Source organism: Prionailurus bengalensis, chromosome C2 (assembly GCF_016509475.1).
Source record: "Prionailurus bengalensis isolate Pbe53 chromosome C2, Fcat_Pben_1.1_paternal_pri, whole genome shotgun sequence".
Lineage (NCBI taxonomy): Eukaryota > Metazoa > Chordata > Mammalia > Carnivora > Felidae > Prionailurus > Prionailurus bengalensis.
Genome location: NC_057350.1, coordinates 88,143,283 through 88,167,728, shown reverse-complemented (window position 1 = coordinate 88,167,728; position 24,446 = coordinate 88,143,283). Strand labels below are relative to the sequence as shown.

Below are 24,446 nucleotides of genomic sequence, written 5' to 3'. Positions count from 1 at the left end.
TTGCTACGTCAAAAGGCCTTCACATTATAAATTTTGAATAATTTCCCAAATAGACAATAACATTGTGATAGACAGTTTTACGTGTCAACTTGAATAGACGATGGTACCCAGTTATTCAAACACTAATCTAGATGTTTCTGGGAAAATATTAGTGATTACATCTACAAGTCTTTGATCTTATATGAAGAAGATTATTTGGGGATAATCTGGGTAGGCTTGATCCAACCAGCTAAAAGTCTTTAAGAGGAGAATAGAGGTTTTTCTAGAAAGGAATGGTGCCTGTGGGCTGCAGTATCATCTCCTGCCCAAGAATTTCCATTCTACCCTTATTGATGGCTTGCCCTACATATTTTGGATTTACCTAGCCAGCCGTCACAATCACAGAAGCTAATGCTTTGTGATAAGTTTCTTGCCCTGTGAACCCTGATACACACTGTAACCCTCCTGCCAGAAAAGTATACGACTGCCCTTGGTCATTTACATCATAATGTGAAGTTTTTTACATAAGCAGATCTTTATCTATTGTAGAAATAGAACCTTATTGGAAAACAAATTTTGATAGAGGACAATATAAGGATTCTTAGCAGAATGATTAGCTTACTGTATTTGTGTGTATTTGTTTATGGAGAGGTGAGAAGAGATAAGCGATTAAAAATCATAAAATACTGAAGTCAAATGATTCTAGTTTATTTTGCAATTATGCCTAGGGCTTTAGTATATTATTATTAAAAGCCATTTTTAGTTTGTTTTAATAATTTTTTTAATTTGTATTTTAGAGAGAGATAAAGTGGGAGCAGGGGAGGGGGGAGAGAGAATCTCAAGCAGGCTCCAAGCTCAGCACAGAGCCGATGCCGGGCTTGATCCCACAACCCTGGGATTATGACCTGAGCCAAAATCAAGAGTCGGACACTCAAATGACTGAGCCACCCAGGCGTCCCTAAAATCCATTTTTTAAATGAGAGGTCTCTAATTCCAGCCAGTGGACTGGGCCCTTTAATAAACATTGTCTGTGGAATCTTGGTAGAGTCCACTACCCACAGAGCAACCAAAGTGACCTTTTAAAAGGAAAATCAGATCATATCAGTCCCCACGTTTAAAACAGCTAGCCACTGCACTTACAATAAAATCCAAACTTCAGACCTTGACCTATATGATTTTAAACCTCCTGCATCTCTAAACTTCCCACATTTTCTCTCCCTCTCTGCATCTCAGATATACTGGCCTTTTTTCCTTTCACCCAGCATACCACTCTCCTTTCTATGGGCCTTTGGACTTCCTGTCCCCACTATTTTGGGCACTCTTCCTCCAGATATTCCAAGGATTGGCTTCCTGGGAAAAATCAAGGAAATATTACCTTCTCAGAAAAGATCAACCTATGTGGCTGTTTTTCTCATTTTTCTTCATCTAGTCTATCCTATTGTTTTTTTTCTTTTTCAGAATACTAAGCACGTCTGAAATGATGTAATTTATTTCATTTTTTGATATTCATCTGTTCCAATAGAAGATCAATATTTCTAACTATATTCTCAGCAATATTATAAGGACTTTACATGCTATCGACCCATTTAATTTTCACAACAACCTATAAGGTAAGTATTATTAATTAGTACTCCAGTTTTACAGGTGAAGTGCCTGAGGTTCAGAAAGGTGAAGTGGCTTCACTTGCAAAACTGCATCTCACTAACTCTGGAAAGAAATCTCCAGGACATCTGTTCAGCTATGTACAGACCAGCAGCATCCAAGGATGTTAGAAATGCATGTTCTCAGGCCTCATCTCTGACCCAAAGAATCAGAATGTGCAGTTTAACAAGATCCCCAGGTGATTCTTAAGTATAAAGTTTGAGAAGCACTAGTCACCAATACATCAGTTTCCTAAGTCTCACCTCGAAAGTAATTGAACACACACACACACACACACACACACACAACACAGCTGTACTCCCAGCCCAGAAAGCAATTACACAACAGAAGAGAGTAGTGAAGTGGTGAAAAGGTTTTCCTTTATTGCGGCTAGTACAGCAAGCAGGAATCCCTCATCTGGCAGTCCTAACCCCACGTCATCCCACTTCACCCCAACTCCTTTTAGCTCTCCCTCGCTACGCTAGAAGCCACCCACGCCTAAACTAGACAGAGCTTTGAAGACTTTGAAGGGAGAAGAGACGCAAGGCAGAAATACGGGGGAAATGGAAAACAATTCCGGTAGCATTCCTTAACCTCAACAAGCCCTGCCTTCTGCCCTTAACGAAAATGGCGCTCAGCGTAGATGCACTTCCGGTCACGGAACCAAACAAAATAGGGGAGGACAAGAGACCGGAAGTGACCGCCCTTTTGGCACCCCTCCTACCCCTTCTCCGCCTCCCAGCCCCTCTACGGAGGCTGAGGAGGCCTAAGGGCTGGCACCCCTCCTACCTCTTCTCCGCCTCCCAGCCCCTCTAGGGAGGCTGAGGAGGCCTAGGGGCTGAGGCTGGTCTGCGGTTGGCGGGTGACAAGCCGGAGCCGGGACAGTGTGAGTGCTTCCTGCCTCGGCCGCCGGCCGCTTCACTTCGCTTTGGGTGACCTTCGTGAGGCCAGGGACAGGGGGCGGAGAGTCGCGCGGGCGCTGTGTGACGAGGCGCCGCCGCGGTTCTGCGTGAAAGCAGCTAGCCGGCAGGTCTGCCAACGGGGCCATCGGCCGTGTCGGGCCGGCGGAGCCCGCGAGGCTCGGGCCTGAAGCCCGGGGGCTGGGGAACCCGGTCCGGGGCTGGCGCACGCGGGACAGCGGTGAGGTCCGGCCCTTAGCTCTGTGAGCGGGGCTCCAGCGCCCGGTGTGGAAGGCCTTTCCCCAAGGTAGGTGTTCACACCCGACTGAACCGGCTCGTTGCCCTCACCCCGGTTTTCCCACGCAGCTCCTTCACTCAGTCGTTTCCTGACCCTCTGGAAGGCTCAGCTCTTTTTTCATGGCCACTCCGTTTCATTCCACACGCATACACAGCAGGAAAAGACTGGCGTGTAATCGTTTTTGTTTAGTCTTTTTCGTGAGAAGTTGCCAGAAAAAAATTTGAACTTAAATTCCTTGAAGTTCTTGGTACTTTAGCTGGAAACGTTAATGGTCGCGTTTATTGTGATGAGAGTTTTGTTTTTTTTTTTTTTTAAGTGGCAGTATTACATTATGATCTTGGAATTTTATTTCTTCACTCTGTATCCACCTCCACCCTCTAGAGCTTCAGGTTGAGAAACTTGTTGTTTGTGAACTTGCTCCTTCTTGCTAACCCTGTGCCTTGATGTGCCTAAGAGTCGGGAGTAGTCACAATTTAGCCACAATTAGTTTCATCTTCACCAAAGGGAAATAAAGTAGAAATTGGCAACCAAGGTTTTGTCCAATAGAGTTAACTTATTTTGGTGGAGTATCACAAGTTTAAAACACTTCTCCCCAAAATAAAATTATCTCAAAGTATTTTGGCAGTTTATTTTACTGGGGAATTAATGTGGCAGGAAGGTGTCATTCACTTGCATGTCTTTATCGTATAGTTTAATTTGTGCTTTCTAACTTTTATTTTCTTTCCCCAGTAACATAATGGCGGAAACTGCTTCTCCACTGAAGCACTTTGTGCTGGCTAAGAAGGCAATTACTGCAATCTTTGACCAATTACTGGAGTTTGTTACTGAAGGATCCCATTTTGTTGAAGGTTAGTTTCTCTAAGTTTTTTAAATACTACTGTTGAGAATATATGAAAAATATGAAGGTGGGGCACTTGGGTGGCTCAGTTGGTTAAGCGCTCCATTTCGGCTCATGTCATGATCTCATTGTTTGTCGGTTCAAGCCCCATGTTGGGCTCTGTGCTGACAGCTCAGAACCTGGAGCCCGCTTCAGATTCTGTGTCTCCCTCTCTCTCTGCCCCTCCCCCGCTCATGCTCTGTCTCTCTCTCTCAAAAATAAACATTAAAAACAAAAAAAAATTTTTTAAGAAAATTAGGTGTTTTATCCTTTTCACCCTTAGTTACAGAACGCATATATAAGGCATTGTGTTATAATCTAGGAGAGATGCCATAACAAAACCCATTTTTGCCCTCCATAAGAGGAAGATTAAATGTTATTAATAACAACTTAAGAAATAAGTGCTTGCATGTGAGGTACTATTCTAAGCACTTTATTATATCAATAATGCATTAAATATCAACACTGGAACAGATTTTAATTATAATTATTTTAAAGATGAAGAAACCAAGACACAGAAAATTTAAGCAACTTGCCCAAGAGCACCTAGCTAGTAAATGCCCAGACTTAAAAGTCAGGCAGCCCACATTTAAGCTATTATTCCTCTCTTTTCCCCAAGTCAGCTGTCAGCCTAGATCTCAGAACTATCTTATCTTCTCAAATGAGGCAGGAATTCGGTGGGGAAAGGGCAAAAGAAATCTTCTTTGAGTGTCACTGTTCAAGGTTGGTGAGGAATGTCTTGTTAGGGAATACTGCTTTGGAGAGAACTGTTGAAATATTTTCCGGTTCCTAAGATTACATGACCATCAACGGTACAATGAAAAGGGAGGGATTTTATAAACTTCTCCAGTGACTGGGAGGAAACATTTGGTGGGTTGGTAAAATCAAACTTTGTCCTTGTCCCTCCTAACCCTCCCTCACCAGATTTTTAGCTTGAGCATAGGGATCATGCCTTATTATTGCGTCCTTATCACCAAACCTGACACAATTCAAGTTTTGTTGAATGAGACGGGGAAAAAAGTTATGGTATCGAATCTCTGTTTCCAGTTTTGAAAGAATTTGAGCTGGCACAGTGACTTTTAAATTGTTTTTAAAAAGTTGATAGGTCAGCTATATATACTCAAAACAAAGTTGATGGGAAGTGAAATTAAATGCAATATCTTCTATGTATTGAACCCATTACAGATTGAGCATAATACTAGGAGCTAGTGAACGACAGCTTTATAGTCCGAGTTCAATTTTACTGCTTTTACAATCTCACAGAAAATATCTTGCAAAAAAGAGACAAAAAGATAAATTAGGAAGAACATAGAAGAGAAAGAATAACATGAAAAACAAGGTGAATGTAATGATACTTAAGCCAGTCTCATCTTTATTCACCTAACTGCATATATTTTACTAATGTGCTTGAAAAGGATGATGAGATTTGTAAAAGCTGGAGTTTAATTACATGAGCACTGGGCAAGCTGTGTCAGTGTGTGTGTGTCTCATTAGTACCAGACAGCCAAACGAATCTCCATGTTTTTACCTTTAAAATGAGATAATGAAAATGTAAGTTGTCAGTTCACTGGGGTGAAGTTAATACAACATTGTAAGTCAACTATACTTCAATAAAAAAAGATAAAAAATAGAAAACTGTCTGTAATGGATACTGTAGTAACCACTTAAAATATATATGTAAATGTAAAAGTGTATGTTCCTGAAATATAAACAAAACTAAAAGGCTTCTGCTTTTCAAACCCAAGTTTTTCCACCCACCCCCATCCTTGGAGGACAAGAGGTTATGTCTGGGATGAGCAGTTACCTCTAGCCTGACTGGAGTAGGATATAGTTGGTAATTCTCTTTTTATGTTAAATGAGCTGTTTTGCTCCATTCCTCTGAGAAGACAAGAAGTTTTAAGGTAGCGATGTCTTACCTAGCTTGGAGACCCACTTGAACCATATCTTTATTTTATAGGGGTGGCCATTCACAAACCTCGCTATTTCTTAGTATGTGGATCCCTCTTTTCCCTTTAGTCAGGATGGAACAATAATAGGTAGATAATTAGGTTCTAATTTCTCTGTTCAGAAAAACATTTTTGTCTTAGATGGGTATTTTTGTTTTTGTTTTTTTAGTTTAGTCATTTTGAGTGACAGCGTGCGTGTAAGTGGGTGAGGGGCAGAGAGGGAAGGGGAATGAGAGAACCCCAAGGAGGCTCGACCCCATGAACCATGAGATCATGACCTGAACTAAAATCAGATGCTTAACCGATTGAGCCGCCCAGGTGTCCCTGTCTCAGATGAGTATCTTGTATTTTTGAGACTTAGGTGAATAATAAATACCCTTTGGACTGGGCCCCTATAATTTTTAATAATTTTGAAGCTTTTTTGGGCAGGATTCTTATGACCTGTTGCAATAAAGTATTCACCTTTTGCCAAATATTCAGATAGTATGGCATTTTTACTTTTTAAATGGCCACATTAATACAGAGCAAAGCCAAAATATATGCATATCTTAGCTATTCCTTTGTATAATTCACTTAATGTTCATCTTTACCACTTTTTCTAACACCATTTCAATTTTGTAGCAACATACAAGAATCCAGAACTTGATCAAATAGCTACTGAGGATGATCTGATAGAAATACAGGGTTATAAAAACAAGCTTTCCATCATTGGTGAGGTGCTGTCTCGGAGGCATATGAAAGTGGCATTTTTTGGCAGGTAATCCTTTATTATTTCTCTCAAGGGTAGTTTCCAGAAATCAGGTTTTCTAAGTCCTATCCACAACTTTGTTTCTGATGTTTCAGCAAGGGATGGTTCTCCCCCTTCTCCCTGTAAGAGTTTCTCCTTGTGTTAAATGCTAAAGCTATTAGCATCTAAAAGAATTTGTTCATTTTAGTTCTTGGTATAAAAGGCTTTATGGAGGTCATATTTTTATTTTTTAAGGATGCTCATCTCTAAGAATTGGATTCTTAGCCAAGTCCTAAGCATAGAAATACGGGTTAATGATATGCATAATTTTTTACTTTTTAAAAGTTCTCTTATTACCAGGTATGTCTTCTGAAAGAATTCTCAGCCCCACGATTCCCAGAGAGAGGGAGAGTAGGAAGAGTTATTTGTTAACATAACTGTTGAGAATGACGGTGTGATCTCTGCCACAGCTTATATGTTCATTTAGGAATCATTTGTTAACTTCCTTTGTGCCATGCACTGTATGAGGCACTAGGGATACAAAAACAAATGACTAGGCCCATACTTGTTTGCTCCAATATCATGTGCTATGTATCAACAGAAGCATTTATTTACTCACTAAACTAACTTATAGGCCTTTTAAATCCATCTTGGGGCTTTTTTTTAGCACTTGGGATTTCCTGTACCTAGAATTCCCTTTGCCTTGTTTTATCTATGTCTGGCTCTTTCTCAGTTTTCAAACCTTTCCTAAATGTTATAACCTCAGAAACCTTTCCTGACTGCTGCGTCTAAAGTATTTCTTCTCATTTATTCTCTGAAGTTTTTACTGTTCTATTTTGTCTTCATGATTTTATATATTCATTCTTCAGGACGAGCAGTGGGAAGAGCTCTGTTATCAATGCAATGTTGTGGGATAAAGTCCTCCCTAGTGGGATTGGCCATACAACCAATTGCTTCCTGAGTGTTGAAGGAACTGATGGAGATAAAGCCTATCTTATGACAGAAGGATCAGATGAAAAAAAGAGCGTGAAGGTATAATATTTTGACTGTTAGCAACATAATGTACCTGAAATAATGCCCTTAACTTGTTCTTTTTAAAAATTTTTTTGTAGGATGTCTGCATTGCTAGAGATGGAAGAACTACTGATGTTTTAATTCATAGCTTTTAAAGCCATCACTAATATTTTGAATTCTCTAAAATTCCTTTGCTTCAGAGCTAAATTATTAGAAAAATAAAATATGTCCTTAAAGTAAACTAGAGTTAAAAGTTTATTACATTTTAAAAATAATGTTCTGAAAATAACATTATTGAAGTGTATTGTTGCTGTTTAATCTCATCTACTCTCATCTTTTAAAAGAAAACTTTGTTTAAAAAATTGGGCCTTGGCATGTGTTTGATGCATGTCTGTGTCTTTAGAAACTGTTTTATCTTTGGAGTATTAATAAGCACATTCGTGAATAAATGTAATAGTTTTATCAGATAAGGGTCAGTGACAATTCCCTACTTTTCATAAATTTCTTAAGTAGACTCCATGCCTTACATGGAGCCCAACATAGGGCTTGAACTCACGACCCTGATCTCAAGACCTGAGCTGAGATCAAGAGTTGGATGCATGGGGTGCCTGAGTGGCTCAGTCAGTTAAAGATCCGACTCTTGATTTTGGCTCAGGTCATGATCTCAGTCTCTGGGATCATGCCCACATCAGGCTCCATCCTCTTAATGTTAAGCCTGCTTGGGATTCTCTCTCTCCATCTCTCTCTGCCCCTCCCCTCGCCTACTCTCTCTCAAAATAAATAAACATTAAAAAAAAAAGGGACGCCTGGGTGGCTCAGTCGGTTGAGCGTCCGACTTTGGCTCAGGTCATGATCTTGCTGTTTGTGAGTTCAAGCCCCACGTCAGGCTCCGTACTAAAGCAGCTCTGGAGCCTGCTTCGGATTCTGTGCCTCCCTCTCTCTCTGCCCCTCCCCTGCTCATGCTGTCTGTCTCTGTCTCAAAAATAAATAAAACATTAAAAAAAAATTTTTTTTAATAAATTAAAAAAACATGTTTAACCTACTGAGCCACTCAGGTGCCCCTTTTTTAACAAATTTCTTAAGGAGTTCAGTGCCACTAAGTTCCTTCAGCCGAAAGAAAAAAGTGTTTCTCACTATGATCACTTTCTTTTTTTTTTTTAATGTTTATTTATTTTTGAGACAGGGAGAGACAGAGCATGAACAGGGGAGGGTCAGAGAGAGGGAGACACAGAATCTGAAACAGGCTCCAGGCTCTGAGCTGTCAGCACAGAGCCTGACGCGGGGCTCAAACTCACGGACCGCGAGATCATGACCTGAGCGGAAGTCGGCCACTTAACTGACTGAGCCACCCAGGTGCCCCATCCACTTGTGTCTTAAGATCTCTTCCACAAGTGCAAAAGTTCAGTGTTTAAAGATCCATGCTGTTTTAATTTTTGCAAAACTGAGTTGAATTCATCGGTCTAGTTCTTGTTCTGTGAGTTGTTTGAGCTAGCTTTAGGTAACTTCATCTGTGTAATACTCTTCAGATTAGTTAGAAGGAATAAAGGAGGTGATGTTTGTGAAAATTTTTTTTAATGTTTTATTTGTTATTTATTTTTGAGAGAGAGAGAGACAGAGAGTCTGAAGCAGGCTCCATACTATCAGCACAGAACCTGATGTGGGGCTTGAACTCAAAAGCTGTGAGATCATGACCTGAGCCAAAGTCAGATGCTTAACTGACTGAGCCACCCAGGCACCCCTCTGAAAATATTTTCAAACTTTTAACCCATATAAATGAAGGAATCATTTATTTTGTGATCAAGTTTTTACCAAATCAAAATTCAAACTACCTGTGGCTTTAGATCCTTAAAGTAGTTACCTCCTATTTCTTGGTCTGTGCTCTCTACTTCCAATCCTTCATACTCTTTTCCTCCTCTCCCCTACTCCAAAATTTAAATTTGTTCACCTCAAGCAGTGGCCTGTGTTAAAGTATAGACTTTGAGTTTCATGCTGTAATAGTTTTCCTTAGTAAAAGAAATGCCTGGGGCACGCACCTGTGTCGGACTTCAGCTCAGGTCATGATCTTACAGCTTGTGGGTTCAAGTCCTGCGTCAGGCTCTCTGCTGACGGCGCAGAGCCTGGAGCCTACTTCAGATTTCCTCTCTCTCTCTCTCTCTCAAAAATAAATAAGCATTAAAAAAAAGTAAAAGAAATGCACTAATTACAGCTAATGCTTTATTGCACACTTGCTAAGTACCAAACACTATTCTAAATACCTGCAGTAACTCCAGTCATACCACAACTATATCAGATAGGTGCTTTTTATTATCTTAATTTTATAGACCAGGCATCAAGACATTGGTACACATTTATAATTCTATCAAAAAGTTGATGAAAGCAAACAAAACTAAAACCTAGCTAACATTGTCACTGTGAAGATTCACTTCAACCCTGATCAGGACTATTGTGCCCATTTGAAAATAGATGTTTCCCTTTAAAATTGGATACAAAGCACAGATTAATTGTAAAGATATGTGTGCTGGTGCCCTTTCCTTGAATATTAATTTTACTTAAAAATTTTTTTTAATGTTTATTTTAGAGAGAGTGCGCATGAGCAGGGGAGAGCAGAGAGAGAGAGAGAGAGGGAGACACAGAATTAGAAGCAGGCTCCAGACTCTGAGCTGTCAACACAGAGCTTGACTTGAGGCTCAAACCCATGGACCATGAGATCATGATCTGAGCTGAAGTCAGATGCTTAACTGACTGAGCCACCCAGGTGCCCTGGTGTTTTTAATGGAAAACAAAAAAATTTTTTTTAATGTTTATTTATTTGAGAGAGAGAATGAGACCATGGAAGTGTAGGAGGGGTAGAGGGAGAGGGGGAGGGAAAATCCCAAGCAGGTTCCTCGCTGTCAGTGCAGAGCCTGACACAGGGCTCGATCCCACAAACCATGAGATCATGACCTGAGCGGAAATCAGGAGTTGGGTGCTCAACTGGCTGAGCCACCCAGTCGCCCCTTGAATATTAATTTTATATTAAGCTCTTTGTATTTATTGTGTATTTAACGTGTACACATGAAAGATACTAAAGTAACACATTAATAAATTAGTATATTTCAGAAGTTATCTTGAGAAATAGAAATATTTTAGTGAGTTTAAATGGAAAGAGAAGGTATAGTCATTGATGTTAAACATGCTTATGTGAGTAAGTGACTGCCTGGTGAGAAAAATACTTTATTAAAAGAATGTGTATTGAACTTCTCATATTGCTTTGGGTGTTTTTTCTTTTTAAGTTTATTTATTTTGAGAGAGAGCCAGGGACGGGTAAAGAGAGAGAGGGAGAGAAAATCTCAAGCAGGCTCCACGCTATCAGCGCAGAGCCCAGTGTGAGGCTTGAACCCACAAACCGTGAGATCATAACCTAAGCCAAAACCCGAGAGCCAGATGCTTAACTGATTGACCCACCCAGGTGCCTCACTTTGGTCTTATTATTACTCTGGTGTTTTTAAACTTTTGTTAATAATGATGTTTCTTCTATTTTCACCCCTTATTAAGCAGTACATTTTAGGGGCGCCTGGGTGGCTCAGTTGATTAAGCATCCGACTTCAGCTCAGGTCACTCATGGCTTGTGAGTTCAAGCCCCACAGGGCTCTGTGCTGACCTCAGAGCCTGGAGCCTGCTTCAGATTCTGTGTCCCTCTGCTCCTCCTCCACTCACACTCTGTCTCTCTCAAGAATAAGTTAACATTAAAAAAAATAATTTAAAAAAAAAGGCAATACATTTTAGAAGAGACAGAAAATACTAATGGTATTTCCAAAACTCACATGCTTCCCAAAACCAGTGGAAGTCCTTGCCTTTGGTATAGAGTTAAATGTGTGTTTCTTAGTATTTTGTAAACAAAATGGTTTCATATGTGCTATTTTGACTTCTCTTAATATATTGTGAATTTGTTTTCATATATATAATATCAGCTTCAAGAGTTGCATAGGATTCCATTGCCAGAGGTCATTTGTTGGACATTTAGAATGTTACCAGCTCTGATTATTTGTGCAGAATGATATGAGTAAACTGTTTCAAGGGTACCATTTTTTTTTCTACTTGGTAATTCTAAAACTCATTTTCTCGAGATTGCTGAGATGGTTTTATTTCAAATTACTTAAACTTCTGCTTTTTATACATGTTTTGCAAAAGTGAACGCCCCAAATCATAGTGTTTTTTATTGAATTTTATTATAAGCACAGTTTTGTATTTTCTTTCCCTTCTACTTTAGACAGTTAATCAGCTGGCCCATGCCCTTCATATGGATAAAGACTTGAAAGCTGGCTGTCTTGTGCATGTATTTTGGCCAAAGGCAAAATGTGCCCTCTTGAGAGATGACCTGGTTTTAGTGGACAGGTAAAATTACATACATATGAATTGGTTTTCTCCTTTAAAGATTCAAATAATACTGCTTGTTTTAGCATGTAACACATAAAAATTTAAGTGCTCAATTGCTGCTCATTTGCTAGATTGTTAAAGAACACATAAGGTGTTGGTTTTGTTTTTTATTGGTTACATAAAGTGCCAGTTTCCCAGTCTAATTCTATTACAAGAAATTTCAAGGATAGCCACTTTGTTTTCCCCCTCTATATTGACTAGTTTGGATAAATAGCTGGACCTTGCAGACTGTCTAATTCTAAATAACTAGAGAGATAAAGATAACTCTGATAGGTAAAGTTTTTAACTAGTAATAAATTCATTCTTGAGACCAAGTTTCCCAAAATAACTTTCCTGGACAGTTCACATAACTTTTCATGGTTCAAGAATTAAGTACTTTGGGAATTTTTTTTCAACTCTGCTGATTAGTCTTCATTTACTATGTGTTTTTGCTACATTGGTGTTTAGTAAAATGATAATGTATATCTAAGCAATGTCCTACCAAAAAAGGTTGTTAAATGATTTTTTTAAAGTTTTGGTATGCTCTTTTGTTTTCTTCAGTTAAAATTTTAGCATTCTCTGGAAACCATATTGGTTCTGGTGATGAGCTTTTAATTTTGCTTTATTTCATGACCAGACTGTATCCATGACCCCCGCCTGTCATCTTGCCACCTTGTTACAGGGATACATCAAACCAGTGTATGGACAGTTGCGTTATAATTTTTATGGTATCAATTATATATTAAACTTATGCCTAGCAGAGGGTGTTTTATTCTTTATGCTCACGAGCACTGAAGTATTTACTGAGCTGTACTGGACATGGGTGCTTGCACCTTCATTTTTGTTACCTATTTACCTGTTTTTTTTCAGTACTTATTTTTCATCCTTTCAGAGCATAAAGATTTGAAAGATTGTAATAGTGACCATGTTACTTGCTTTATCAAAAATTACAAGGTTGTCTTTAGTAAGTAAAATTTTTTAGCACTTGTTGTTAATTGGCTAGGCTCTGAGAGTTCCTTGTCAGCAGAATAAATATAGAAGTTTATAAAACAGAGACTGAGCTTGCCACAAATGCTCTCTTATACATGAGAAAGTAAATCTCTTAGGCTTTGTGCTGAAAACTGATAGAAATAGTTTTTAGACTTCAAACAATTTATAAAAGTTAAAAGAATTCTTTCTATAATCACATTTTCTTTTTAAAAAATATTGTTATATAATACAAGTTTATCTTATTTCCATTAGTCCGGGTACAGATGTCACTACAGAGCTGGATAGCTGGATTGATAAATTTTGCTTAGATGCTGATGTCTTCGTTTTGGTTGCAAACTCTGAATCAACACTAATGAACACGGTAGGATTTAATCATTATTATGTTTGAATGGTAGGAAATGAAATGGTGTCTGTTAATTCTGAAAAGTAAGGGAAATCGAGATCCTGGATTCGAAAGAAGCTCTGGTATCAAGGGAGAGCAAAGGAGTTTGTGTTTCCATGGGACTGAAGAGCTGATTGTGGTCTTGAGTGTTCCCAGAGTATCATTGGGAATCTAGGGCATGATGGCTCTAGTTGCTAGTAAATCTTTATATTCAAGGTGTGATACATGTATGTTGTTGACATTGATTGTGGTTATTTGCCAGTTTCGGAAGGAATGGGCACCAGAATTGTTAGGATGATGACTTAAGCCTTTTGAATAATGTTTAACACTCCCACCTCACCACTGCCCCCCAACCCTCATGTCTGGCAGACAAGGCTTTTCATATTTTTAGTTTTGTCAGCCTTTTCCAGCTTTACCCATGTACACACTAGGTTCCAGCTTACCTATATGCATTCTAAAGTGCTGTCAGACTTCACAGATTTTTGAGGATGTCTAGAGCCAGACTCATCCCAAATAAACTCGAGTTTATAGGTATCTAATATCCAAACCTATAGTATGATTTTCTTAAAATTGTTATTCCTGGAAAGTATATAAATGGGCAAAGATCATTTATAACCTAGGTGTTACCAGCCAGACCTCTGTTTTGTCACTGTTAGTTGTGTGCCCTCCAATAATCTGTTATCACATAGACCAGGCTACTCTGACAGCACAGACAGTTTATAGTCTGATGATTAAAAAAACAGATCTATGTTTAAAATCTTTGTCAGAGTAACTCCATTATTTGGGTAAACAAACTTTGATGTACATTCTGACTTCTCCGTCTTTGTTTATGCTCTTCTTTGCACACAGTTCTCCTGCTCCCAGCTTCTCATCTTTCAGAAAGCCATTGTCAGTACTTTTAAGCTCTTTATCTTTATCACCACTTTCTTAATGGAGCTTTTTCTAATTCTAGCTAGATAGGGTGTCTCTTCTTTGTATAAGCATAGCATGTATTTGCAGCATTTATGGCACATACCTTTCTCTGTTGTTTATTATGATGTACACAGGTCTTAAATTGTTATTAATTTACTTAGTCTAAACATTAAAAGAGATTTGAGGTAGCTTTTTGAAAATATATAATGTTTATATCCAGCGGTACCTATTGTATTCGGCAAATAGTAGAGACAGATAAATATCTGTTAAATTGAATTTCAGAAAAGACTCATGGCAAGGGCAGAAAATCTTCACTTTTGCCTTCTTACAATATTCTCACCTTTGAGAATCTTAATGTTCAGAGTGCTTTGGGATCCTTTATCAGTGGGCATTAATCACTGTTGTCTAAATGGTTCAAACTTTTAGATTAGAGCTTCAGTTATAAATGTAAATATAAAATAGCTGTTAAAAGTGAACATAACACTGGTATTTGATGTTTTATAGGAAAAGCAGTTTTTTCACAAGGTAAATGAGCGACTTTCCAAACCTAACATTTTCATTTTGAATAATCGTTGGGATGCCTCTGCATCAGAGCCAGAATATATGGAAGATGTAAGTTTTTTTTTTAAGTTTTGAAATATAGTAATGTACACTGTTATCTGAGAAAACAGTATACCTTATATAATAAAGCATCATAAGCAGCTGTTCTCTTACTTGAGAAAAGACTGTAATTATAGAAACCCTGAAGTGGATACGTGATAGAAACCAGAATATTAAGAATAATATTTTTCCTTTGAAGGAAAAGTCTGTTATAGAAGTACCATGTAATCATTTTAGATCTTGAAACTTTGTTACAATTTTTTATTAAAGTATAACATACCAGAAAAGTATACAGATCATAAGTGTCCAACTCAAGAAGCAGAACATTCGCAGCACTTCAGAATGCACCCCCTCCATCCTCCAGCAGGGATGAGCACTTAACCATGACTTCTAATGCCCTTGATTAATTTTTTGGTTATTCAGCTTTATGTAATGGAATCATATATAGTATCTACTTTTGTGTCCAGTTTTCTTCTGCTCAACGTTACATTTGTGATATGTGTCCATACCTTTGTGCATAAAGTGCATTTCATTACTGTATATTTCAGCCTATAAATAACTACGTTTGAAATTTATTCATTCTGCTAGTGATGGCCATTTGGGTAAATTTCCTGAATGTAGCTGTTATGAATAATGCTTCTGTGCACATTCTTATATATGTCTTCTTGGTGCACACAGGTTTATATTTCTGTTGGATATATACCAGTGGTTCTCAGTGTGAAGGATTGGGCATATTTGATCCCCAGGGAATATTTGGCCCATGTCTGAAGACTTTTTTTTTTAATGTTTACTTTTGAAGGAGAGAGAGAGCACAAGCAGAGGAGAGGCAGAGAGAGGGAGATACTGAATCTGAAGCAGGTTCCAGGCTCTGAGCTGTCACAGGCACAGAGCCTGACGTGGGACTCAGACTTACATGCCATGAGGTCATGACCTGAGCTGAAGTTGGACGCTTAACCGACTGAGCCACCCAGGCTCCCCTGAAGACATTTTTGGTTGTCACAGCTCAGGGACTATGCTACTGGCATCTCCTACTGGAGGCTAGGGGTGCTGTTAAAAGTCCCGTAACACAGATCAGCCCCTCCCAACCAAAGATTTATCTGATTCAAAATGTCATTACTGCAGAGATCAGTAATCTGTGAGTATATATCTAGGAGTAGAATCGGTGGATTGCATGTAAATATGCTGTTTCAGTAAACACAGCCCGAGTTTTGTAAAGTGCTTGTACCAGCTTATACTCCCAAGCAGTTTGAGAGTTCCAGGTGATTTATATTCTTGCCAACACTTGGTATTTTTGTTTTTGTTTTAAATTTTAGTCATGGTGGTGATTTTAGAAACTGCTTTTTTTCTTTTAAAAAAAAAATTATAATGTTTATTTTAGAGAGAGAGAGAAAAAAAAAACATGAGTGGGGAGGGATGGAGGAGCCACAGAATCTGAAGCGGGCTCCAGGCTCTGAGCTGTCAGCACAGAGCCCGATGCGGGGCTCGAACCCACAAGCTGTGAGATCATGACCTGAGCTGAAGTCAGATGCTCAACCCACTGAGCCACCCGGGCACCCCTAGAAACTCCTTTTTAAAAACAATAGTGCATCTGGTATTTGGTCTGTGATCTATAAAAAATATTTAATTTACTTGATATTTCTTTTTCTGATTTTAATCATAGTTTATGTTTATTTATAAAAATAGAAAATGCATAAAAAATTAAAATTTACACTGTCCCATCACTGTTCACGTGTTAGATTATTTGCTTTCATTCTTTTCCCCCACCCCCAGAATTGGAATTTTGTTTAATATGAAGCTTTATATCCTTATTTATTTATTTTTGTTTCATGTTTGTTTAATTTTTAGAGAGTGTGTGTTTTGGGGGGGTGGATGCTGAGTGGTGAGGGGAGGCATAGAGAGAGAGGGGAGACACAGAATCTGAAGCAGGCTCTACACTGTCAGCACAGAGCCTGATGCGGGGCTCAAACTCACGAACCGTGAGATCATGCTGTGAGCCCAAAGTCGGGTGCTTAACCGACTGAGCCATCCAGGTGCCCCATATATCCTGCTTTTATTAACTGTTGTATGATTATACTCTTTTCAAATTGGGGTTTCATTTAATCAGAGAATTAGGAAATATCCCCAGGTTCTTTTCCATTCCTATTTAGCTTATTTTTTTAAAATGTTTATTTATTTTTGAGAGAGACACACACAGAGTGTGAGCAAGGGAGGGGCAGAGAGAGGGAGACACAGAATCTGAAGCAGGCTCCAAGCTCTGAGCTGTCAGCACAGAGCCCAACATGGGACTCGAACTCACCAACTATGCTATCATGACCTCAGCTGAAGTTGGACACTAAACCAACTGAGCCACACAGGTGCCCCTTAGCTTAGTTTTTATTAAGTCTTAAGATAGAGATTTCTTATCGTAGCCACAATGCTAAAGGCTAGTACTAAACCCTAATTAGTTTCTAACCCTTAGCCCTATTTTTTTTTATTTTTAATTTTTTTAAAGTTTTATTTAAGTAATCTCTATGCCTCCATGGGGCTTGAATTCATGACTCTGAGAGCAAGTGTTGCATGCTCTACTGACTGAGCCAGCCAGATGCCCCTCGTAGTCCTAATTTTAATTACCCAAGTGCTAATCTTAATCCTAACATTGCAGCTCTAATCCCTATCTGATGCATTCTCCCCAAATTTCTCATTTTTTTTAAGAAAAAGAGACCATTTGTGTTCTGATTTCACAATAAAAATGTCTTCATTATAGCAAATTAATTGTACTTATATTCTGATATCAAACTTTAATAGCTTCATTGTAGAACATTTGGAAAATGAGCATAAGGAAGAAATAAAATGCCACCTGTGCCTGCATGCCACCTATTAATTTTCACATATGTATACACGTATCATTTTTTGTAGTATAGTCATATACATCATTAATACAATAAGAACTCTTTCCTATGGCAGTAAGTATTAATATTTGTCTATAATATGTTTTGTAATGGCTGCATATTTGGTGGTCCATCAGAATTTCAAATGGTCAAGGAAGGATCTTTAAGAGAAAAAATCTGTCAGCAAGTTTAAAACTTCATTTATTAGAATTTTTGGATTTGTTAAGTATATGGAAACTATTACTATAATATCACTATGAACGGAGTTTAGTATTATAGGCCTGTAGCTGTCAGCTATATTGTTGTTTAATTACTCGAATTATTTTAGTACCTTGTTTTCTCTAGGTACGTAGACAGCACATGGAAAGATGCCTGCATTTCTTGGTGGAGGAGCTTAAAGTTGTGGATCCTTTGGAGGCACAGAATCGTATCTTCTTTGTTTCTGCAAAGGAAGTTCTTACTGCTAGAAAGCACAAAGCACAGGGGATGCCAGAAGGTGGTATGTATTATTATGGATTGTCTTTCGAAATACAAGTATAGTTATTGAAACAGCATGCTAGAAATCTTAATGTTGCTGTATACTAGGTTTTAAACTCTTTACATAAATATTATAGGTGGGGCACTTGCTGAAGGATTCCAGGCAAGATTACAGGAGTTTCAGAATTTTGAACAAATTTTTGAGGTAGGAATTTTGCAAATGTATTGACTAATACAAAACCCTAGCATTGGTTGGAGAATGATCATAACCTTCTGTTTTTAGTGTTTATCTTTGTCAAATAACCTTTGCTGTTATTTAGTATAGTTTCTGCCACAGCAAGTGAAACAAGTTTGAAGAAAGGAAGTCCCTGCAAAATGGATGATCCGTAAGAATTTAAAACTAAAGATTGTAATTTCTTATTTTTCTTATATATTTGTATTTAAATGAGAAACTATTTTCTAATATTGTATGTGTTGTGCAATGAGTGAAATTCTCTTTATTCAATAATTTGAGGCAAGATTAAATAAATGTAATTGCCGTTGGGGTGGATAATAGAGCAAAGTGAAGATCATCTTTTTTCTTCTGTACCATACAGTTTATAGACAGAGAATGTAGTTAATGTCACATTAAGATACAGGTCTTGTACCTTAGGAATCCTGTGGTAGGAACACCTGGGGCACATAACTAATGCGTTTGCAGCATTGGGGAGGAAGGATACTGTCTTAATATTTTGGTGTTTTATTCAAAGACATTAAAACTCATCCTACATTTGACTGAAAAGTTCTTTAGATGTTTATCTTCTAAACTCTTATTTAGGTGTTAATCTTCTAAACTTTTATTTAGCCCTATTTGATCCAGCTCTGCTTAGATTGCATATCCCCTTCTCACCCATGAATGAACACAAAGACTTCAGAACTGAAAAAACTTGCATCTGCAGTTATTCTTCCTTATAAGTAATAACAGCTTTAATAGTAAGGATGTGAATGTTGAACGTGTTCGGCAGAATTTTTTTAACTAAACATTTATTTGCTCACTATCCCCCATCTTTAATTTGGTGAGTTGGAGACAGACTATTAAGTAGATGAAGACAAAATATTTAAGAAGGAAAGCCCACCAGTAGTTATCAGAGGCTCCTGGGTTATCAGCATATGTCCTCCCAAGCTAAGCTATAGATTACATGAAGTCCCAATCACTCAGACCATTGTTTATATTCTTTCCCTTTCACTTTCACAAGAGATTCAGTGCTCTCCTTACTCTTTAGATCAGTTATTTCATCCATGGGGAAAATATTGGGAAGAGGATCTGTTGTTCTATCTCTTTGGTCTTACTGACCTTTTCTTTCTTCTGTGTGTATGTCATTTATTTCTCCTTTCAAATCATACTGTTCTGTTATGCATTTGTAATGTTTTTCATATTGATTCCTGCTACCCAGACAGAATATCTCCTTGAAGAGGTGGGAATGAGAAGAATAAAAGCTGTGCTGTAGAGCACTAGTTCCTAAACCTTGGCTGATCATGAGAATCACATTAGGTGCCTTAGAGAACTGCAGACTACTGAATTATCCCAGAGACCGATCCAGTGGGGCTAGGATGGACCTAGGAATCCGTAAATATTCAAAGCTCCTCAAGGGATTGGAATAACCAGACAGACCTAGGAATTTTTCTTTTTAATGTTTTTAGAAGAAACTTGGCAGTTTGTTACAATGGTTCACTGGGAATATAAAAATTATGTATGAAAAAACTATGCACGAGCTTTTACATAAAGTAGAGGACATCAGACTTTAGACTTTGAAATTTTTGTTCAGTTAAAAGTATGATAGATTTAATATGAGAATCAGCTAGAAATTATTTGAACTTACCTAAAGAAATAATCAGATGGACAAAAAATTGTTTTGGTGGCCAAAGCATTTTTTGGTGATTACATTGACAATTCTTTTCAGCTTTTTTCCCAGAGCTAACGTTTGTTACTTCTTAAATCAATTTTGGTAATTTATGACTTCTATAAATCGGTGTATTTCTGAGAATTTATAACTTCGTAGTATAAAATTGTTCATTTTTAAAACTTTTATATTCTTTGATACATACACATGTATATATATTTTTTCAAATATTTATTTATTTGTTTATTTTTGAGAGAGAGCACAAGCAGGGAAGGGGCAGAGAGAGAGAGAGACAGAATGCAAAGCAGTTTCCAGGCTCTGAGCTGTCAGCACAGAGCCGCCATGGGCTCGAACCCATGAACTGTGACATTGCGACCTGAGCAGAAGTCAGACATTTAATAGACTGAGCCACCCAGGTGCCCCAATGAGTATATATTTTAACTTTAATTTGTCAGTGATTTAACTGCTCTGCTTTATCCTCCAACAACCCAGCCCCAGCCCTTGGTTAATTTTTCCATTCATAAACAGCATTTTTTGGTTTTTATTTAAGTTCTATATTAATCTTTAACCATAGTTTCCTTCTGCTTTTTTTATACTTTTTTTTTTTTTAAGTGGAATTGTTTTTTGCTTTTTGTTCTTTAGGAAAGAATTTAGGGCTGTGAATTTGTGATGTAACATTGGGTGTATTCCATGGATTTCAGTATCCAGTTTTCATTGTTTAGTGATTTTTTTTAGTTATACTTGTTGGTATTTCCTATTCATTACAGGAGTTGTTAAGAATCAGATGTTTTGAGGGGCACCTGGGTGGCTCAGTCGGTTAAGCGGCCGACTTCGACTCAGGTCACGATCTCACGGTCCGTGAGTTTGAGCCCCGCGTCAGGCTCTGTGCTGACAGCTCAGAGCCTGGAGCCTGTTTCAGATTCTGTGTCTCCCTCTCTCTGACCCTCCCCCGTTCATGCTCTGTCTCTCTCTGTCTCAAAAATAGATAAACATTAAAAAAAAGATTTAAAAAAAAAAGAAAAAAAAATTTTTAATTAAAAAAAAGAATCAGATGTTTTGATTCTTTTCGTCTAATTTATGGTGATATCTTAGTTTCTATGCATTGTGGTCACAGAATATGGCTTTTATATACATTTTCTCTTTGTTTTTGAATTCACTTTTTTTTTTGGAAATCTTTAGAAAATTATTTTTGTGGAAAGAAAAATTGTACCAAGTTAATCATTTTTAGCAATCTGATTCTTGCCACAGACTTTTTGAGATTCCCTTGTTTCCAAAGTATCAAAAAACCTTAGGAACATTTATTTAGAGTATCAAGTAAAATAAGGCCTGAAAATTAAACCACTTAAAATCAATCAAGGAAATCAATGTTAATTCTGTCAGTATGTTTTCTTATTGTTTTAAACCTGTATTTGAGCAAGTGTATATTCTAAAGATGATTTAGACATCTGAATTTCTTTGTTCAAATATTTGGCCATTCTTAATAGTTTGGTTATAAGATAGAAAAGAGGTATGTATAAAATAACTCTTTTATAAAATGTTAATGAATTTATTGTAAAGGACATTTCTGGGACAACTGGTAAGATTTGAAAATTGACCGTGTGCTAGGTTGATAGTATTGACCCAATGATAATGTTCTGAACACACTAATTATTTTGTGGTTGTATAGGAAAATGACCCAATTCTTTGGGACATATGTTAATATATTTAGTAGTAAAGCTGTGATGTCTGCAAAGAACAGTCAAATTGTTGAGTAGAAACAATATGTATAAAAATACATGTGTATTTCTATGTATAGACATATATCTATATGGAGAGAGGGGAAAGGTAAACAAATGGGGCTGATTGTTAACACTTGGAATGTTTACTTGAAAGGCATAGTGTGTTATTAGTGTTTTTTCTTGTGTAGTCCTCTTAGTTAAAAGTATTTCAAAATAATAAGTTGGGAGTGATGAATAGCATATTATTATGAACATTTGCAGTCTGTTACAGGGATTTGACAAATTTGTATGTCCTAATGACAAATATTAATATTTACAAATGTGTAATTATAATTGACTACCAGCTGGCTTCTTAAGATGTTATTAGAAAGTTAGAAAACTATCTTAACTGATATTAGGATTATTGTTTTGGTTCCAGATCTTTAATAAGTTTTAAGATAATCTACAGGATACTCTGACAAGATAGAATTTAAATTGGTTTGGTGTAGTATTTTAACCTTCTCCTTGGAAAATTAGTGTTCCTGATAAAGTAAGTCTGGAAACTGCTGCTTACTGTATATGTTCCCTATGGGGATTCATAAGCATATTAATGTAGCAAGGGTTCTGAGAAATAATACACTGAAAAACCCTGTATTTAAATTAGCATTTCCCACACTTCAGAATAGAATATTTCTTTTGCAGGTTGGCTTGGTATTTTTCTGATCAGGAGGAGCATCAGTGTAGGATACTTCTTAATTGGAAGAAGATTTCCTGCTTTTTTCTTTATATTTATTCATGATTATATGTTTTCAAATCAAGGAATGACTTTTATATTGCCTAATAACTTTTGGAAATATTTTCTTTCTGGTCTAGCTCTAATACTGTGCTGTTATCTACAAATTTTGAGTCTTCATTGCTGATATCTAGATCTGCTTCATCGAGGAACATAGAATTTCTTTTAACCTTTTTTTCTTTTAAAAATATTTTTATGCTTTTATCAAAATTTTTGTGGCAGTTTGTGAATTTATGAGATACAGTTATTTAAAGAAAAAGCTTTGATTCAGTTAAAAATAAGCAGTTTATACTTTTAAACACTTAATATTGTGTAGTTATTGGTGGGTTTTCTAGGTGCAGGGGAGGGGGAAATCCCCCCCTCCCCAACTTCCTTCAACTAATCTATTCAGGATTAGTGATGTTGAGTGATGTGTAAATAAGCTTACCCATGAACAAAACTTAGGCTATGCGGTGAAGGAAAGTAATGGGCTTTGAGTTAAGGCTTTATAAACAGTTAACTAAATGAATTACCCTCATGTATCCTTTGGCTAAAGAAGTAAATCTCTTTTATTTTTCATATCTCAAAGTACTGAAAAGGACACCTAAACTGGCAAAAGAAATTTTAAAAATGTTCTCTGTCTTAGTGAAACAGATAATCACTTCAGAGATGTGAAGGCTAACCATAGGTTATAAATAATATATTGAGTGAATGTTTAACATACTAATGATTCCAAGATGACAGATACTAGAGTATTAAGTGAATACCTTTTAAAGTTTGAAAGCTATTTTGACAGAAGATAGTAATTACTACAGTTTTACTACTGGTTACATATAAAAAGAGGTTCAAGAAGATGAATTCATGGAAATTACGGAGATATATACAAGATTTTGAAAAATTCCTCACAGAAAATAAACGTGGCTGCCTACAAAACATCTATGTCAGTTATTGCTGCTGTGACCCAGACAAGCATTTCTTGATGGTTCAAAGACCAGATAGCCTTTCTCTGTAAACTCTCGTAGTTGTTTTTAAATGTTATTTCAGTACAGAATTTGACTTTCTATGAGGTAAAAATGAAAGGACAATTTTAATATGATAATTTTGCTAACATTTAATGATGAATCACAGTAAATATTTTAAATAACAAGTAGCATGCACATTGAAATTGAAACAAAATTGAAACAAATTTTACAGTATAAATGTATCCATTACTATATGTGATGCATTCTAACGTATTCTGTTTTAAAAAAACACTGGTCATGAAACAGATTTGTACAGTAAATGATTTATTAGCTACAATTAGCTTGAAGGTGAAACAAATGAGATAGGGCATCATTGGGACCTGTGTACACAAACTGTAGACCAAGGGCATTAACAGGGATTGTCTCTGAAATAGCTGTAAATATTTTCCTTTTTCTTTTAAAATTTTTTAAATGCTTATTATTTATTTTTGAGAGAGAGAGAGAGAGTGAGCGGGAGGGACAGAGAGAGAGGGAGACACAGAACCTGAAGCAGGCTCAGGCTCTGAGGTGTCAGCACAGACCCTGACACAGAGTTCAAACTCTCAAACCGTGAGATCATGACCTGAGCCGAAGTCAGACATGTAACCACTGAGCCGCCCAGGCGCCCCGTTTTTTTTTTTAAATAATTTAAAATATTATTTAGGTTGTTTGTTGCTAAAGAATATCTTTCAAGTTGTTCAAGTTTTAATTGGTAGAATTCCTTTATAATAAATAACCTTATTTGAAACATGTCATTCAACTCATTTCTTAAAATGTAGAATTCTAATTCATAACTCAGTTAAGAACTTTATTAGGTTATCTGTTGTAAGCATGAGAAAAATCAAGATAGAATAGAAGTAGATTAAAGGTAATCAGATAAAATTAGTAATTTTAACAGAGAAGCTTTAAACATTGAAAACAATACCCTGCTTATTTATTTATTTTTAAAAATAGTCAAAAAAACCATTGCACATTACTGTGTAAAATTACACAAAGATACGAACTTGCTGTTAATGGCCCTTTTTACTTTTGATTCCTTGTAGTTTTTTTAGCCTTTGTTATTTTAACTTGTGTTTATCATGCATTTACTTT

The 24,446-nt window shown here is 37.0% G+C and overlaps 1 protein-coding gene across 3 annotated transcripts in view; it reads left to right on the top strand.

Annotated features, from left to right (window-relative positions):
* The first annotated feature begins 2,394 nt into the window (after nt 1–2,394).
* The window catches only part of MFN1 (mitofusin 1), a 34,956-nt gene continuing 12,904 nt past the window's right edge, over nt 2,395–24,446 (top strand). The window contains exons 1-9 of one of the 3 annotated variants that reach the window (XM_043594858.1): nt 2,395–2,506; nt 3,547–3,665; nt 6,262–6,397; nt 7,237–7,399; nt 11,631–11,755; nt 13,019–13,127; nt 14,565–14,672; nt 17,873–18,026; nt 18,142–18,209. In XM_043594858.1, coding sequence (XP_043450793.1) covers nt 3,554–3,665; nt 6,262–6,397; nt 7,237–7,399; nt 11,631–11,755; nt 13,019–13,127; nt 14,565–14,672; nt 17,873–18,026; nt 18,142–18,209 — 975 coding nt within the window. In that variant the 5' untranslated portion in view covers nt 2,395–2,506; nt 3,547–3,553. Of the gene's footprint in view, nt 2,507–2,712; nt 2,827–3,546; nt 3,666–6,261; nt 6,398–7,236; nt 7,400–11,630; nt 11,756–13,018; nt 13,128–14,564; nt 14,673–17,872; nt 18,027–18,141; nt 18,210–24,446 lie in introns of those variants that run through there. The other 2 variants (XM_043594857.1, XM_043594859.1) reach the window with 2 other exon arrangements.